Source organism: Daphnia pulex, chromosome 7 (genome assembly GCF_021134715.1).
Source record: "Daphnia pulex isolate KAP4 chromosome 7, ASM2113471v1".
Lineage (NCBI taxonomy): Eukaryota > Metazoa > Arthropoda > Branchiopoda > Diplostraca > Daphniidae > Daphnia > Daphnia pulex.
In genome coordinates this window covers 5,029,118-5,044,112 of record NC_060023.1, presented here as the reverse complement: position 1 = coordinate 5,044,112, position 14,995 = coordinate 5,029,118, and the positions used below count along the sequence as shown (strand labels likewise).

The window sequence follows — 14,995 nt, the reverse complement described above, 5'->3', positions numbered from 1 at the left end:
AAAAAAAACAATCAAGTGGTACCAAACCAATCAAGGTTTTCTCTAATTCCATCTAAACTTATGAAATAATTTACAACTCTTTAATACAGATTGTTAATGATGAGTAAAAAAATATTTTATTCAGTTTGGTTTCACTTATTGATTATTGTCACTGGTAAATGTTACATTTTATTTAAGGCAGTTAGCAAAACAAAACCAACCCCTCGGCTTTTTAAATTAGCACCAAAGCGGGGATAGAAAAATAAAACAAAATAAAATTTTATGAAAAAAATTAAAAAAAGATGTACATGAAAATTTAGAGTTAGGAATCAGTAAGATGGAGCTCACTTAACACCACGTCGTCATCCATACAAACTGACTATAATACCGGACGGAACAATAAGTAAAATCAATGACAAATTCTTTCAATTACTGTCAAATTCGTCTAAGCGGTTGCGAACGGCCATCGAAAGAACTTCTAAACTACCGTAATCCAACTCATTCACTAAGCATAAGGCCGCCATCAGCAAGTTTGAAGCCTGTCAAAAGAAAAATAATAATAAATATTTATCATGCAACCAGTTTTAAATTTTCCTAAGATGGGACATTCTGCTAACTCAAATTATTATCAACTGATACAATTTCTTTTAATGGATAGTGATACTACCGAAGATATTTAGTTAGAAATTTAAACATCAGGAAAATGTTCAAAAACTACGCTGAACCTTAAAATTTAAATGAAAATGAAATAAAAATGAAAAGTAAATTCGACATACTCTATTACGGACTCTTCCGCCGGTACGGGTAGGACTACATCTTTCGGAATTTTGGCCCGGTGATGGAGCCACATAGCTGGGCATCGGTGGATTCTGGGAAATATATCCTGATGATTGAAAATTCGATGGTGAATTCCGAGATTGCGGAATGTCTTGGACTATTCTAAAAGGCCTCTGGTCAACAAAACTGCTTCGAGAGTCATTTATAGCTGCAACATTGTGTAGATCTGGCTGAGACGCCGAAGTTGTCTGCTGCACATTCGTTGGGGTCGATTGAAGAATTGAATTTTGACTATGAAAAAAAAAATCAATTGATAATCAATAGATTCGATGGATATGATCATACGGTCGGTCGGCTAGAGCGACTAAGATTTTAGTCACCCAGTCTATGATACTCGTTTGACTTACTGTATGGGGCATTTCGATGGACTGAATTGTTCGGGGGGGATCGTATTAAATGATGAATGATCAGGACCAGCAGAAAATGATGAGACGGCCACACTAGCACGCCGAGATGCGGGCGCTGATTCTGAATGTAGAGATTTTTCCTAAATATATTTAAATTTTGTTTATCTATCAAGGAGAGACTTGTAACATGACAAACAAACCTGTTGAGGTGACACTGCTGTTGCAATTACACTGAACCTACGCGTATTGACTTCTTCTTGAGGAGGTTGATGAGTAACATTCACTTCTTCGGGCACAAGTACCGGTGACTCATTGGTTTCACGCAAATCAGGCGATGTAGTCATAGGACTACTTTTTACAGAATGATTTGTTGGCGCAATCATCACTTCAGAAGACCTTCTTGAAATGGGTTCTTTATCTTTGATCTGAGGCAATGGATCCAATGAAACCAAGTCGTGATTGTTTGATAGATTTGAAGGAAAATCATAATTTTCTGATTGGTCATCTTCTTTTATAGGTAATACTAAATCACGACCTTTACGTGCGGCCTCTGTGTAAAAAATAAAATAAAATACAACATAAATACTGTTAAGAAAGTTTACAAACCTTCAATTTCTTCTGGTTTAATTGGTACATCATCCAATTTTTCAAGCTGAGGGAGAGCTCGCAGAACAGCCAAACGATAACCATCTTCTTGAGAACATGGATTGTCTGCGAGCCACAAATTTCTTAAACTTGATAAGCCTCTAAGGTAGCATACATCCCGTAGATCTTTGATATTGTTTTTGCGAATATAAAGCTCTTGTAATTGGTAACAGTTTTGAAAATCAGCCAATGATCTTATTTGATTGACACTGGAAGTATTCATACAAAATTTTAAGTAATAATTCAATTTTCTTAATTAAACTACAAAAATAATGATTCACCTCAGCGCGAGAACTTCTACATTTGGCATCCGCCTTAGCAGAGATACGTCTTGTAGATCAGCTCCCCAGCAATTCAGTTTCTTTACACTAGATAAGTCTGAAATCCTTGTACGGGCAATAACCATCTCTTCCGTTAACTTGATCATGGCGACAAACAGAACCCAGTTTTCGTAATCAGAACACTAAAAATTGAATTTAACTATACAAGTGAAAAACTATTGCTACTACAAGATGGTCACAAAATGAAATCCTCTTTAAAAACAATGTGAAAATGTCAAAATAACATTCTCACCTCCATCAACAATTGTAATCGATTAAACTAAATGATCGATTAACTTTATAGTTTCTATTTCAATCAAATAGTCAAATACCATACGTAAAAGGTAAAAGATAAAATACAATTAATGGGTAATTGTATACGATCAAAAACTGTTTTATAATAATAAAACAAGAATGAAGGTGAAGAATTTCCCGAGAATCACGAAAAAAAATTTACCTATTATTTTCAATTTTTCACGTTTAAACACTTCTGACTTCAGAAGAAAAAACAATTGAATTTCAATATATTTCGTTAGTGGAATAAACAAATACTGAACGGAGATGAATACATTTATTTTTTATAAATCTAATTTCTATAATTTAATTATGAAATTCACGATCTGACTATATTCAATCAATCGTAATCGATTACTTACTATTAATCGATTAACAATGAAAACAAAAGAAATGTTAAAATGGTCCAAGTAAACAAAAATTACTAAATGAGATAAATATGAAAGTTTGAAACCACGCAATGCGCTAGATTGGTTACTTACGAAAGCGAACAAATTTCTAGCCCAATAATTCTAAAGCCATCCACCCAAATCACTTAAAAAATGTTTGTTCGTTCAGGAGTCATAGAAATTTACCGTTTCCAGCTTCTACTTTTTTTTAAAACATAATTTTTTAAGCGATTGGTGTATTATGACGGTAAAATTGGAAAGTCTGTCTGACTTAAGGACGCTAACTTTCCACCACTTTTCACAAAATAATAAAAAATGTTTGGTGCGAATGTATCGCGAATTAAAGAAGGTTTCGCCACATTCAAATTTCAAAGTTAATTTCAAGAAAAGATCAAACATTTGTTGATAAAGTCCAAACACTCAAATCGGCTCAAACTCGAAATACTCTATTATTCATTTTTTTTTTACACTTAGCCTACACACATTACACAAACGGTCCATTAGCTGAATGGTTGGGTGGGTAGAATAAATTTGACAAATCATTTGTCTGCCACTCTGCCTGGTGATTGCAGCTCTCCCCCCTCTGTGGCACCTACAGTGGAAACAGGGAAAAGTCCGTCATGTTAATAACGACAGAACGATTTATCGTTTCTTTTTACAGGACAAAAGACTCGCAACAAGCCATTTTCTTATTGACATATTCAGACTCTACAACCCTAACAATGACTACTATTCCAAACTTGCAGCTATTTGATTTTCCAACTTTCTCTTATTTTACCCGACATTAAACCCAATATAGTATGGAATCCCATAAATTGTAATGTTCTCGGTAAAAATGAACTTAGAAGCCATTATATAGGCCTAATAAATAAGGAACCAATGAATTGAATCATCTACCGTAGTGAATTAGAGTTGCAGAGGAAAAAACCGGTACAAGATTATGAAGGTACATCGAACTGATGTATATAGTTTTCCAATGAATTTCGGGATACATTTTCGTTCGATAGCTATTACAAAGAAGCATCGTGCTGTGTGTTTCGTGAATACCGATATCTTTTTCGTGCTTATTAAAAAAAACTTGTTATTCGTTCTAAACATTTAAATCAAGATTTTGTTGAAGGAATATATATTTTACAGGTAGGGGAATACACAGAACACAATTTCTGTCGAAAAAAGCCATTTGAACTAAGAAGACATCTACCACTTTGGTTTTGTGTTTTTTTTTTCTTTTTCTTTTTCGGTTTCTGCAGGAGATAATTGGGCCCAACGGCGGCAGTTGATCGAACAGTAAAGAATTGTAGCGTCTTATATCATTCGACTGGTCTCACGATCAAATAGTACAAAAAAAAGTGCACAGAATAATTATAGTAACACAAATATATCAGTCACAACAAAACAGGAAACCATTGAGATCATTTACTTTTGGTTGGTGAATTTTCTTTTAGAAGAAAAGTGACGGGAGAAAAAACTAACCATTTAGTTTCACATTAAAAACTGCTCTCAATTTCCTCAAACAACAAATTATCGTTGATTTTTCAGGGCATGTTCAAGGTATGCGAACTATTTTTTTAAAAAATCAGACCGGTTAAAAAATAATCGACGCACCTAAAAACCGCATGCAAATTCAAAAAGGTTGTCCAGAGCTGGCGGCATCGGTGACGTCGCCGAGCCACGAATCGGGAGACGGTGGGAAGTCGGGGTAGTGTCCGTTGCTACTGCTGCTACTCCGCTCGCTGCTGTTGCTGCTCATGTTGCTGATGTCGCTGGATGCGCTGGCCGGAGCTAATGGACCCATACCGCCCATGTCAGACATTGACGCACCCGTCATGGGCGTTAAAGGGTTGCCATTGTGCGAACCTAATCCACCGTGGCGACCTATAAAAATAGACAATGTTTCAATTACTGAATTATAAAAGCATTTCAATGGATCGAATAAAACAAAAAATGTTCAAACAATTGCGTAGCTATATACTTCGATAAATAATAATGAAACCACTAAACAAAATGAGCGTTTGCTAAATTGAAAAAACTTCGTGAGACTGAAAATAATTTTTCGAAATAGTCCTTTTAGCAATTCTTTTTCCAATTTCTCAATCATCACCGATAACCGATTTTCCTAACTGCTGCTTAATTTTCCCCTCCTTTGAATTGATTTTACGGAGAAGGTTTATAGTCTAATAATTCCTAGAAGCAAACGTGAATGTGAGAGAAGGCTAGGCTCGATCGTTCGTTCACTCACCGCCCATTCCAGCCATTCCGGAGAAGCTAGAAAAATAGCGAGACGGAAGTAAAGCGGATTCGAGCGGCGTCGGCTGATTCCCTAGGCCGACGTGGATGACTAATGAAGTCGGACTTATACCTTCTCCCTCTGGAAATATATTTACAACAATTTTATAGGCCTATAGTACGTCTCGAGCATCGTCATCAAAGGATGACTTCCCGCGAGACGAGCACGGCTAAACGTTGAACTGTTTCGGGGAAGTCGAATGTGCTGCAAAAATATCATTGATTTTGAATTTTCAGCAGGGAAATCAGATCGATCGTTAAAGCGGGAAAATAAAACGTTTAGGTTCGAAAATAGGCGTGCTCCTGTCTACTTGCGTCCGATTTATTTCTTTGTAGTCAGTTTATGAATCGACAAATATTTTAGATGATCCGAGAATGTTGTAAAATGCACGCAAATAAAAATAAACGCCGAAAACGATTTAAAAAATCTGTGGCATGGACAGGTTTGATCCAATGATTATTTCCCTGATGAAATCTGGATAAACGGGCGGATATTATTTGACTCGTGTTACACAATCGGAAATATCTCAGCTCTTTTCTCCCTTTTCTTCCCCAAACGCAACTACTTAGCTCATTGGCTCTGAGGGAAGCAAAACGTACATATTCATCGCGAGGGTGCAAACACAGTGACGAAGATGAAAAAAAAAAGGACGCCCTCTCCGTCCCTATTTTAAGGTTCATATAAAGAGAGAGAGAGAGAGAGAGAGAGAGGGGGGAGAAACAGGGAGGGAGAGGGAAATAAGAGAAAAGGGAGAAGGGGAGATATAGCTTCTAAAAAGAGGACCCCATATATTGAGATAAAAAAGACTTATCCTCCTTTCTGGCTGATTAAAATCATACTCGTGAATAGCACTGTGTACGTACACATATTACAGAGTATAGTATATAGTACTTATAGAGCAGAATGCTAAACCATTTCTGCGCTGCTCTCGACTCCTACGCCTCATCAAGTCTGGACAAAGGATGGACCATCCAGGTCCGCCTCTTATATGTATATGGGCTATACTACGGACATGTAGAAAACAAACAGAGTATATAGCAGTACATTCCGTGCAATAGACGTAAGAGTATCGCAAACTGATATCAGGTCGACATGTTACACAAGTCTTCCTTTAGATCTCTGTGCTTGTGGTAAAAACGTATATGCCCTGTCCAGCTATAGATTGAAAAAAGAAGAAATCCATTAATCCCGTTTACATAGTAAAAGTAAAATGCTTCCACCCAAAATGTACGGGTCATAATTTTTCAAATTTCTTGACGGCGTATATATCGATAAAAGTAAGCTACTAAGCTATGCTGTTAGCCTATCCATCAAGACCGGCTCTTATTCCCTTTAGCCCCCCCCCCCTCAACTGGTCTAATGGCGGCTACCGATCCAAATGATCCGTCATGTGTTTCCGTAATTTATTCAGCATTGTATCGTCCCATCTATATACGCCACACATGACAAAACAGTCTAATGTGCCAAAGGGGAGTTTACGAGGCGCACAGGAGCGATAGAGCCTATGGCAGCTCAGCTAAGGGAGAGGACTAAATAGAATGTGCAGGAGGGAGAGAGAGAAAGAGAGAGAGAGAGCGACTAGTGGGACGGATATAGAAATATTAGCCAACAACTTCACGGGTTATCACGAGTAAAGTGCCGTATAGTCAAACAACGCCCATCTGTTCCGATCTAGACCTTCGAGAGGACTAAACAACAGGCTGGACAAATCAATAGCAAGTCAACAACGCCTAGTGCACACGCTATATTGCAGGGAGGAAGGGGAACCAAAATAAAACGCGCATATGAATTGAAAGAGCAAAAAAAAAAAAAAAGGAAACAAAAAAGAATGAGGGTCGTGGAAGAACGATGACTTGTAAATCAAATATTCATGTCTGCTGAGATTGACCTTTGAACTTTCCTTCCTCCTCTTATATCATTTGCACCCTTGTATATCTATAGCTACCATATGGGTGTCGATCAAATAGACACGCCCTTTTCAGGTTTTGGGGCTTTTAGCTTTTCGAAAGGGGGATCGCCTCGGGTCTATCCGACTGTTGTGTCATTCCACGGAACCCACTGAATTATGTTGTGGTATCTAATCGAATTATCTAGCTATATATCTGGCCACAATAGTAATGGTCATATATACTTTCTTTTCAACTTTTCCATTTTAACTTTGACTATTTGACTTTTGCGCTTATAACTGGTTTTCGAGTATAATAAGGATGACGTTGATGATCGATTAAGTTCTCATTATGTGTCTATATAAGGAGCACAGTGGGATGTAGGGGTAAACGGCTTACCTGAAGAAAAACCAATGATGAGATCGTCTTTCAAATCTTCGATCTTGGACGCCCTGCTGCCGTCTTTGTTGACTCCGAGTGTACCCCCGTTCGAGCCTCCGTTGCGGAAGTATTGACCCCATCGAGCTCTGCCGGCATCTTTTTTTAATCGTTTCTCTTTAGCACGCCTATTGGAATCCATCAAAAATATATTAATAACACAAAAAAATCTTATTGCATGCAGTTATTGTACATTCGATACATTTTTAGTCACATAAACGTTCGTGGAATATTCGCTTATCGTATAGTTTAGTGAAACTAAATCTACCGGTCTTTTATATCGGAAGGAATTATTGATGTGAAATGAAAATATTCGGCATCTCTACCACACAAAAAGACAGACATTGGTTACCGGAGAGCAGAAAAGAGGAAGCTGCAACGGTATAACATGGGGAGAAAAGGGAAAAAAGAAAAAGGGAAAAAGGAAAAAAGGAAAAGAAAACTAGAAAGAGATCTTTTGTGAGGAAGCCATAAGAGAACTGCGCAGTCTGGGAAGGATCTATTGAGAATGCGGAGGAACAGTTGCCATGGCTACGACGGGAGAAGATGGCTTCGCTCCCGAGTGGGGAGCGCATTCATTGGGCTTCCAGAAAATTAAAGTGGGGCGGTCCCCAGTTCCATGGGCCTCTGGTGGTGGGGCGTTCGGGATGGGCGGAGAATATAAGAGCCCAGGGAAGGCAGCAGCTAGACTCTTCAAGAGTTCCGACAAGAAAAAGAAGAAGAAAAGGCACTCCTCTTTATTTCACACACAAAAACTACTCCGATAATATATCCCGGCTTTTGAATGAACATATTTCAGTCGTTTCGTACAGAGTATACATATACATACCGGATACTACTGTAGCAAGTTATACCTATTAAAATTTCTTTTGGAGCTGTCAGTCCATGGGGGTTTTTGCGCTTGAATTCATCACGATTTAACATTTAAATTCGTTCAGACTTTTTGCATAAAAGAACGGTATAGCAAAACTTTAAAAGTCTAATAGATGTTCTTATTTTCTTCTCATTTTTGTTTCCTTGCAGTTTTTTAGTATGACATAAGCTTTAAGTTTAAGGAACGGCCGAATAAAGCTCTGGCTTGATCGAATTGAAATGAACATAATGTACCATAAAATAAATACGTGCCTGTTTTGAAACCAAACTTGGACGACCCTCATATCGAGACCTGTATCCTGGCTGAGTTGCTCACGTACGTGACGCGCAGGTTTAGGACTGGCGTTGTAAGCCTGTGTAAAATGTATTTCATTAGCAAAGTTGGTCATCTTTAAATTTCGTAAAATTCCAAATCAAATAATTGCTGGAAATTTTCATTTACCGATTTGAGGGTCTCGAGTTGTTTGGCTGTGATGGTTGTCCTCGGTCGCTTGGGCGGGTTTTCTCCTTCTGTAATTGAACAATTATATTGCGTTGGTGAAGGCGTTTTGGTTACTGCTACGTTAAAAAATAGTTTGATGGACACTAATTTAGTATGATATTTCAATAGTCGTCCACAATCTTTTTAAAACTATTAGAATGTGGTTATAACTATTAACCGCTATTAACTGAACTAAAAAGGCAGACATTATGTATAGTCTTAGAATTCTGAAAAGTGCGAACCTTTGGTTTTGGCGGATTCGTAATCGGCTTTGCAGACAAGTTTGCGATCTTCCATCAGATAAAATTCGTCGCCCGTGTCCAGCTGACGGCCACAGAGAACGCATTGAAAGCATTCCAAATGGTAGACGTGATGTTGCGCTCGTCGCACAATTTGCGACGGAGCGATTCCTTGATCGCAACACGCACATTTGGTACCGAATCTCCTTAAGGGGAAACGAAGCACATTTGTTAGTTTTGTATTGGCTGATGTTATAAGCGTCTGTGACTATGAATTTCCGTACTAGCCTATACTATTTTGTAAGACGCGAAAAAAGAGCCTGGATAAAATGTTATTTATAAGAGGTCAATTAAATCTACGGTCTTTCCAAGCTTATCACAGTGATTTAACCGCATCATATTATATGACTTTAAAAGAATCTTTTTTGTTTTAATTGTCTAAATATATTTTGAAGTCTTCTATCGTATTCATTTTCATAGAAACTAAGTTTGGTTAAATTTAATTTGGATATGACAATAAATACGATGCATTTTCTTTTGCTGCCGTATAGGAAAACCTTGTTCACTTACTATAGAGCATACATCTCTGAGCATTTCAAGTTTCAACTACTATGCTTCGTAAATAAAAAGGACTGCAATAGTTAACATTAATTAATGCCTACCTGAAGAAGTCTTCCTTGCAGTAGGTGCTTCCGCCTCTGACGAAACATTTGTCAACGAGGTGGGTGCCGCAATCCATGCACTTTAAACATTCCGTATGCCAAGGACGATCGAGCACTTTGAGGATGAAACGATCAAGAATAAACCCACTGCAGCCAGCACATCTTGGAATTGTAGCTGTTCATGAAAATTCAGAAATAACAAATTGTACATGATTATTGATTATTAATAACTCTATGACAAATATATACAAGCTCGTAGTTGGCAACCGGTCGCAGCCCGTCGCCACCCTTATAGTTTTATTGGTACACTATTCGAAAGAGTTTGTTTATCGAGAAATAATCAAATTAAATTCACTAGTGGAAAAACGAGATCAAGATCAATTTAATCCGTGTATCTCTTATCCGATGTCCTATGGAAGAGCAAATGGAACGATTCATGATGGGAATGGAAACAAACCAGACGGGTCACGTGACACAACACGCGACCTTCGGACCTTGTAGAAAGTGCTTCACTTATACTCTCGTCCATGTTTGCTGCTAGCTAGATATGCTCATTGAGCAGATGTACAAGAGACAGACTCCCACCATGCAGCAACAACACTGCTGCTGTGCTGTTTGTTTGTTCACCACTGCGTAACTTTTGTCTAAGGCTTCACTTGGACCACTGAAATGATCTCTTTCACACAAGTTAATTATTAAGTGCTTTTGTTGTTTGTTGGCCAAAGCATTAAATTTTTTTGTGTTGGAAAATTGGTAGGCCTATCCGAATAAATTACTGTATGAATATTTCAAATAAAAACTTTTGAATCTCTATCAAATTTCCGAACATGTAGTACCTGTCATGGGCTGAAAGCGCATAGGCCTACAATATACTTTGCCTCTGTAAAGTTGGCTTAGTGAATATTTGAAGTTTAACGTATTGTGCTAATGTTTTGCGAAATTAAAAATATTGGAAAGCTGAACAAACTTACAGTCATATCATTCGTTCCCTAATTTTTTTTTTTTTTTTAGTAACAAGGAATACCCAATTTATATAAATTATCGGGAATTCAGCTGTTGTTAGGCCTAAATATGGTTCAGATTCTGAGGAGGATATTTGTGATGTAGGATACCGTAATAAGTAATAGGTTTCTACATATAGCCTATATAGTTGATCTTTACTCGCCGTTTATTTTAGAACACGCCAACTAGATAATAAAAGAATATTTCCGAATTTATCCATTAAGCATTAGCAGTAGTACTATGAAAAATAAGTCACTCATTAGTCTAGTCATAAAGCTTGCTAAAAGCCAGGAGGAAAAAAAAGGGATTTGTACTATCTGTTTTCTATAGATATATAAAACCAAATAGAAAATATGGGAGAGAATTAAATCTAGCAGAAGAAAAAAATTCTAGGCTGCTGCTACTCTGATCAGAGGTAGACTACATAGGCGCGTGTCAAAGACAAGCCGCCGGTCACGCGACTGACAAAGCCCTGCTGGCTGCATGCCAAAAAAAGAACCCACCAACCTGTCGAGGTAAAATCCCTTGCCGATTGACACACACCCATGCCACACAAAGGGGACGGAAACCAAAAGGGAACCTCTGATTATGCCAACAGTAGCACGCGTCATCGTCGAGTGGCTCGTGCCAACAATCCTTCATCTCTGTACTCCTTAGGCTAGAATCAGTTGGAAAAACCCCCTTTCTATAGTATGTGGTCCCCAAGAGGAAAGGGGAAAAAACCAACCGTCCGCTTGTACGAGCGGATAGCATTAACAAAAAATGAGAAAATTGTTTGGAATAATACGATTTTGGCAAGTTGATGTCGTAGGCTATAGCACGGTATTTTTCAAAAACGAGTATTTGTTAGTATATACCAGAATTGTAGTGAAGAAGCATTAAGTTTTCTTTTGCACATTTCCAACTCTCAAATTATTAGAAGTTTGCTGATTCTCAGTTACATGACAGTTAGCTTATTTAGAAAGGCATCTTTATTTGAACGAATTGTATTTTTTACGTTAATAGGACTGAAAGACAATTAACACGGACAATTAAAATGCGGAACTTAAAGACAATTTATTAAAAACAAAACTATGCCGCTTATAGTAAATTGCAGAAAAAACGTTTTAAGCATTTTATTGTCTTTTCATTCGTAGGAAATTCTTATCTATACTTTGCAGTTTAGTTTGATAGGGAAGTTTGAAACTTACTGGTTAAAAAAAATGTGATTTGACTAGAGTTGTGCGTCAACCTAGATTAGTGAAAATTCCAAACGGTAAAACTCTACCTCTAAAATTTAAGCTTTCTCATGATTTTAGACACACCATGTTTTCAATTGTTCCAACGGCACTACACGAAAGAAGCGCTTCGGTTTACGCCAAAAACTAAAAAAAAAAAAAATTGGCGTCGTTGAGTAATTATCTCGTCGAACAAATTCTTACTAATTTAATTTTCAACAAATAATGTAAGGCAATATGTTTTTGCTTGCTGCATAGAGAGAGACTAAATGAAATATGACCAGCAATAAACGCTTTGAACAGCTTATACTAATTCATTACAACGATCGAGGTTTTTTGCCCACATTTCTATCTATGAGGCTGCAGATGTAGTGGGACAGTAGTGAAACACAAGCAAATAATAGCATGTGCAGATGAAGGAAAGCCCTATCTGTCTTGATGGCAGTTGCTGGAAAAGTTATAGAGTACAATGCTGCATCAGCAGCAAAGTGTGTCTATTGACGTGATTATCTAGTGTCGAGCGCCGTCCAGGACAACGGGCAAGTCACGTGCAGTAGTGGCCTAAAATAAAAACCCTACTGCATTTCCCCCCTCATGTTCCAATCCAACCTTCCGACGCCTTCCGACCACCTTCCCATATATATCAGCTGCGCCAAACTAACAGCAGTTCCTCCATTTAGCTTAACACCTTCAATGCTGGATGTCTACAGGTTCACTTCATATTTGCAATAGTAAGATTAAATTAATTTCATATAGAGAATTGGTGACAGTAAGCCACTCGTAGATTTTGGTCTATATTAATTTGATTTAATGAATTAAATAATTGTTTTGTTTACTTCCCTAACCGGTAAGATTCGGTAAGAGTTAAATAAAGCGTAGATCCCTTAGTGAGTCAATTATGGTACACATAAAAATGGGCGAATGACGTTTAGAATTCCGTTTTTCGCTTTGATCAAAGAAAAGCCTTTTATTCCAGAATTGAAATACAGTCAAAAGAGCTAGACCCATTCGATGTTTAGCAAGAATCTCTTGTTTTTATCAACTACAGTATTGTGTGCCATGTTTGTATAGGAAACAGTGAAGTTGATTGTAGAAAAGGTTCAAGGGCTCGTTTACGGATATGTGCGTAATTGCATATAGTCAGGCACTGATCTCAAGAGTCACTGAGCGATGAAATCAACATGCACCATTTGTGTGTATTTTTGCCGTTCAGCTAAGCTCTCTCAATGAAAGCACAAGCCGCTACTTGATACCCTTAAATATCCTCTCATCATCCTTCCAAGTGACTGCGCGCAACATTCATTGATGTTCCAAAATAAAGATTTAAATTTGCCGATGTTTTTATTTCCCTGCTGGCCTAAACGGTCTGAGTTAAAGTAGGCTATGTACTCACATTTGTGGCTCGATGAAAACAAGTATATCATAGTCTACCTAATATCAATTACGCATCGAGCCTATAGCTTTATCTAGGCTTTTCTTTTGCCGCAATTATGTTTCATTCGTTATCTGTCAATAAAGCGAAGCGGGAAAAAAGGACGGATAACTCTTTGACACTCAAATTCAAGGCAACTTTGGATAAACCTTCATGGAATAATCTGTGAAAGCTAGGGAGCTCTAATAATCAAAATTTCGTCTACTTGAATATAAACTATACTATTCTATGTACGGCCTTTGCAACATTAGAATCGTCTAGCGATTCTGTGCTAGACAGACTCGTTACGGATTATTAAAAAGCCTCTTTCCGGATTCTTTTTGAAAAACAGCTTTCACCCAAGTGTGTTTTTTTGTGTGTTTTTTTTTACCTTTTCGAGTGAGGGATTGCTTGCCAATATTACCGGTAGCTGATTCGAATCTCGTGGAAATAGCTCGCCTTTTATACTGATTAGTCATGAATGTTTTCGACTTTTTAGAATAGATTTGGAATTTTAAGGTAGTTGTCGGCTGTTGTCGGCAATTTCCTTTGGACGCATAGACTTGTCCGATATTATAAACTTATATACTGTAAACACAAAGTAATATTGTATTACACGGTACTTTGCTACTATTGAAAAATCTTTTTTTTAAATTCGGAATCGAGCTATTAATTTCACTATTAATTTAAGTAACACGATTTCTAAACCTGAACCTGAATCAAAGAAAAATCAAACAGTAAAATACTAAATAATAATAAAAAATTAGATGTAACGATACAAATGTCAAATTATAACTGCAATAAAATGTCTAAAATGTTCAACATTCCTTACCTTCTAAACTTTTATGGCGAGCAAGAAGGGATAAAAGAACTTCGCCGTGCTGGTGATGTGGTGAATCCATTCCAACTGATTCTTCAATGACAGGTGTAAATGCCATAATTCAGATTCAAAGGAATCGGTGAGAGTTCTTTGTGAAACTCAACCAATGTTTTCCGTAATTTCACTGGGATCAACTATCCCCGTGGAATTCTCAAAAATGTACTATAACTACAGTTGATCTGCCGAAGATCTAACAAAACTAAGGAAGTCTAAACGAGCGGTGAGTTAAATCGAGAAAAAATTGAAACTGAAAAAACGACAGTTTATCCGGTATTGCGAAACAGAGGAGGACACAAGTTCTTAGCTTCTAGTAGCAAGGAATACTAATTTCGTTGAGTGCAACTCTCCCTCCTATCTACTCGCGTTAGTTGTGACTGGTGGCAGTATGCCCATAGAGACAGAACGGCCAGAATTTTCCGCACGAAAAGAGGGTTGAACACGGGATTACACGTCCGGTTGCATCGCCCCCAACACACGCCAGAAGACGGCGCGCCATCCCTTATAAGCCCAGCCCATTCGCCTCTTACCCATTGGTCTGTTAAAGTTCACCGCCAACCCACCCAACTTCTCTCTTTCCCTCTGTGCACAACTGCACATATTCAAGAAGTTCAATATACCAAAAGGTAAAAGAGTATGACATAGTATTATTTAAAAGTCTGGTTCTGGTTGATTAAGTATAGTATTGATTTATGTTTTTAATTATCACGTCGTTGACCTATTAAGGCTCTTACAATCGCCGGTTTATTAAAAATAAATTATTAAAGAATTTGGTATTGGTTTCAGTGCCAAAATTTTTGATTTTCGAATT

The 14,995-nt window shown here is 37.5% G+C and overlaps 2 protein-coding genes across 3 annotated transcripts; both read right to left on the bottom strand.

Annotated features, from left to right (window-relative positions):
* Window positions 1–93: 93 nt before the first annotated feature.
* Window positions 94–2,410, bottom strand: LOC124197588 (leucine-rich repeat-containing protein 46-like). Its single transcript, XM_046593103.1, has 6 exons — window positions 2,090–2,410; window positions 1,770–2,017; window positions 1,364–1,713; window positions 1,164–1,303; window positions 756–1,047; window positions 94–518 (listed from the first exon to the last, which is right to left on the bottom strand). Exons 1-6 carry the CDS (start codon window positions 2,233–2,235, stop codon window positions 405–407), a joined length of 1,290 nt encoding a protein of 429 aa, XP_046449059.1. The 5' UTR covers window positions 2,236–2,410; the 3' UTR covers window positions 94–404.
* Window positions 2,411–4,038: 1,628 nt separating this feature from the next.
* Window positions 4,039–14,599, bottom strand: LOC124197846 (LIM/homeobox protein Lhx3-like). Of its 2 annotated transcripts, none has more exons than XM_046593396.1 (7): window positions 14,140–14,599; window positions 9,678–9,852; window positions 9,019–9,221; window positions 8,738–8,805; window positions 8,548–8,648; window positions 7,384–7,550; window positions 4,039–4,686 (listed from the first exon to the last, which is right to left on the bottom strand). In XM_046593396.1, the coding sequence occupies exons 1-7, from the start codon at window positions 14,243–14,245 to the stop codon at window positions 4,436–4,438; spliced, it is 1,071 nt and encodes a 356-aa protein (XP_046449352.1). In that variant the 5' UTR covers window positions 14,246–14,599; the 3' UTR covers window positions 4,039–4,435. The 2 variants fall into 2 exon arrangements, with proteins under 2 accessions (XP_046449352.1, XP_046449353.1); XM_046593397.1 differs by having other exon boundaries at window positions 9,019–9,218.
* Between the last annotated feature and the right edge of the window lie 396 nt (window positions 14,600–14,995).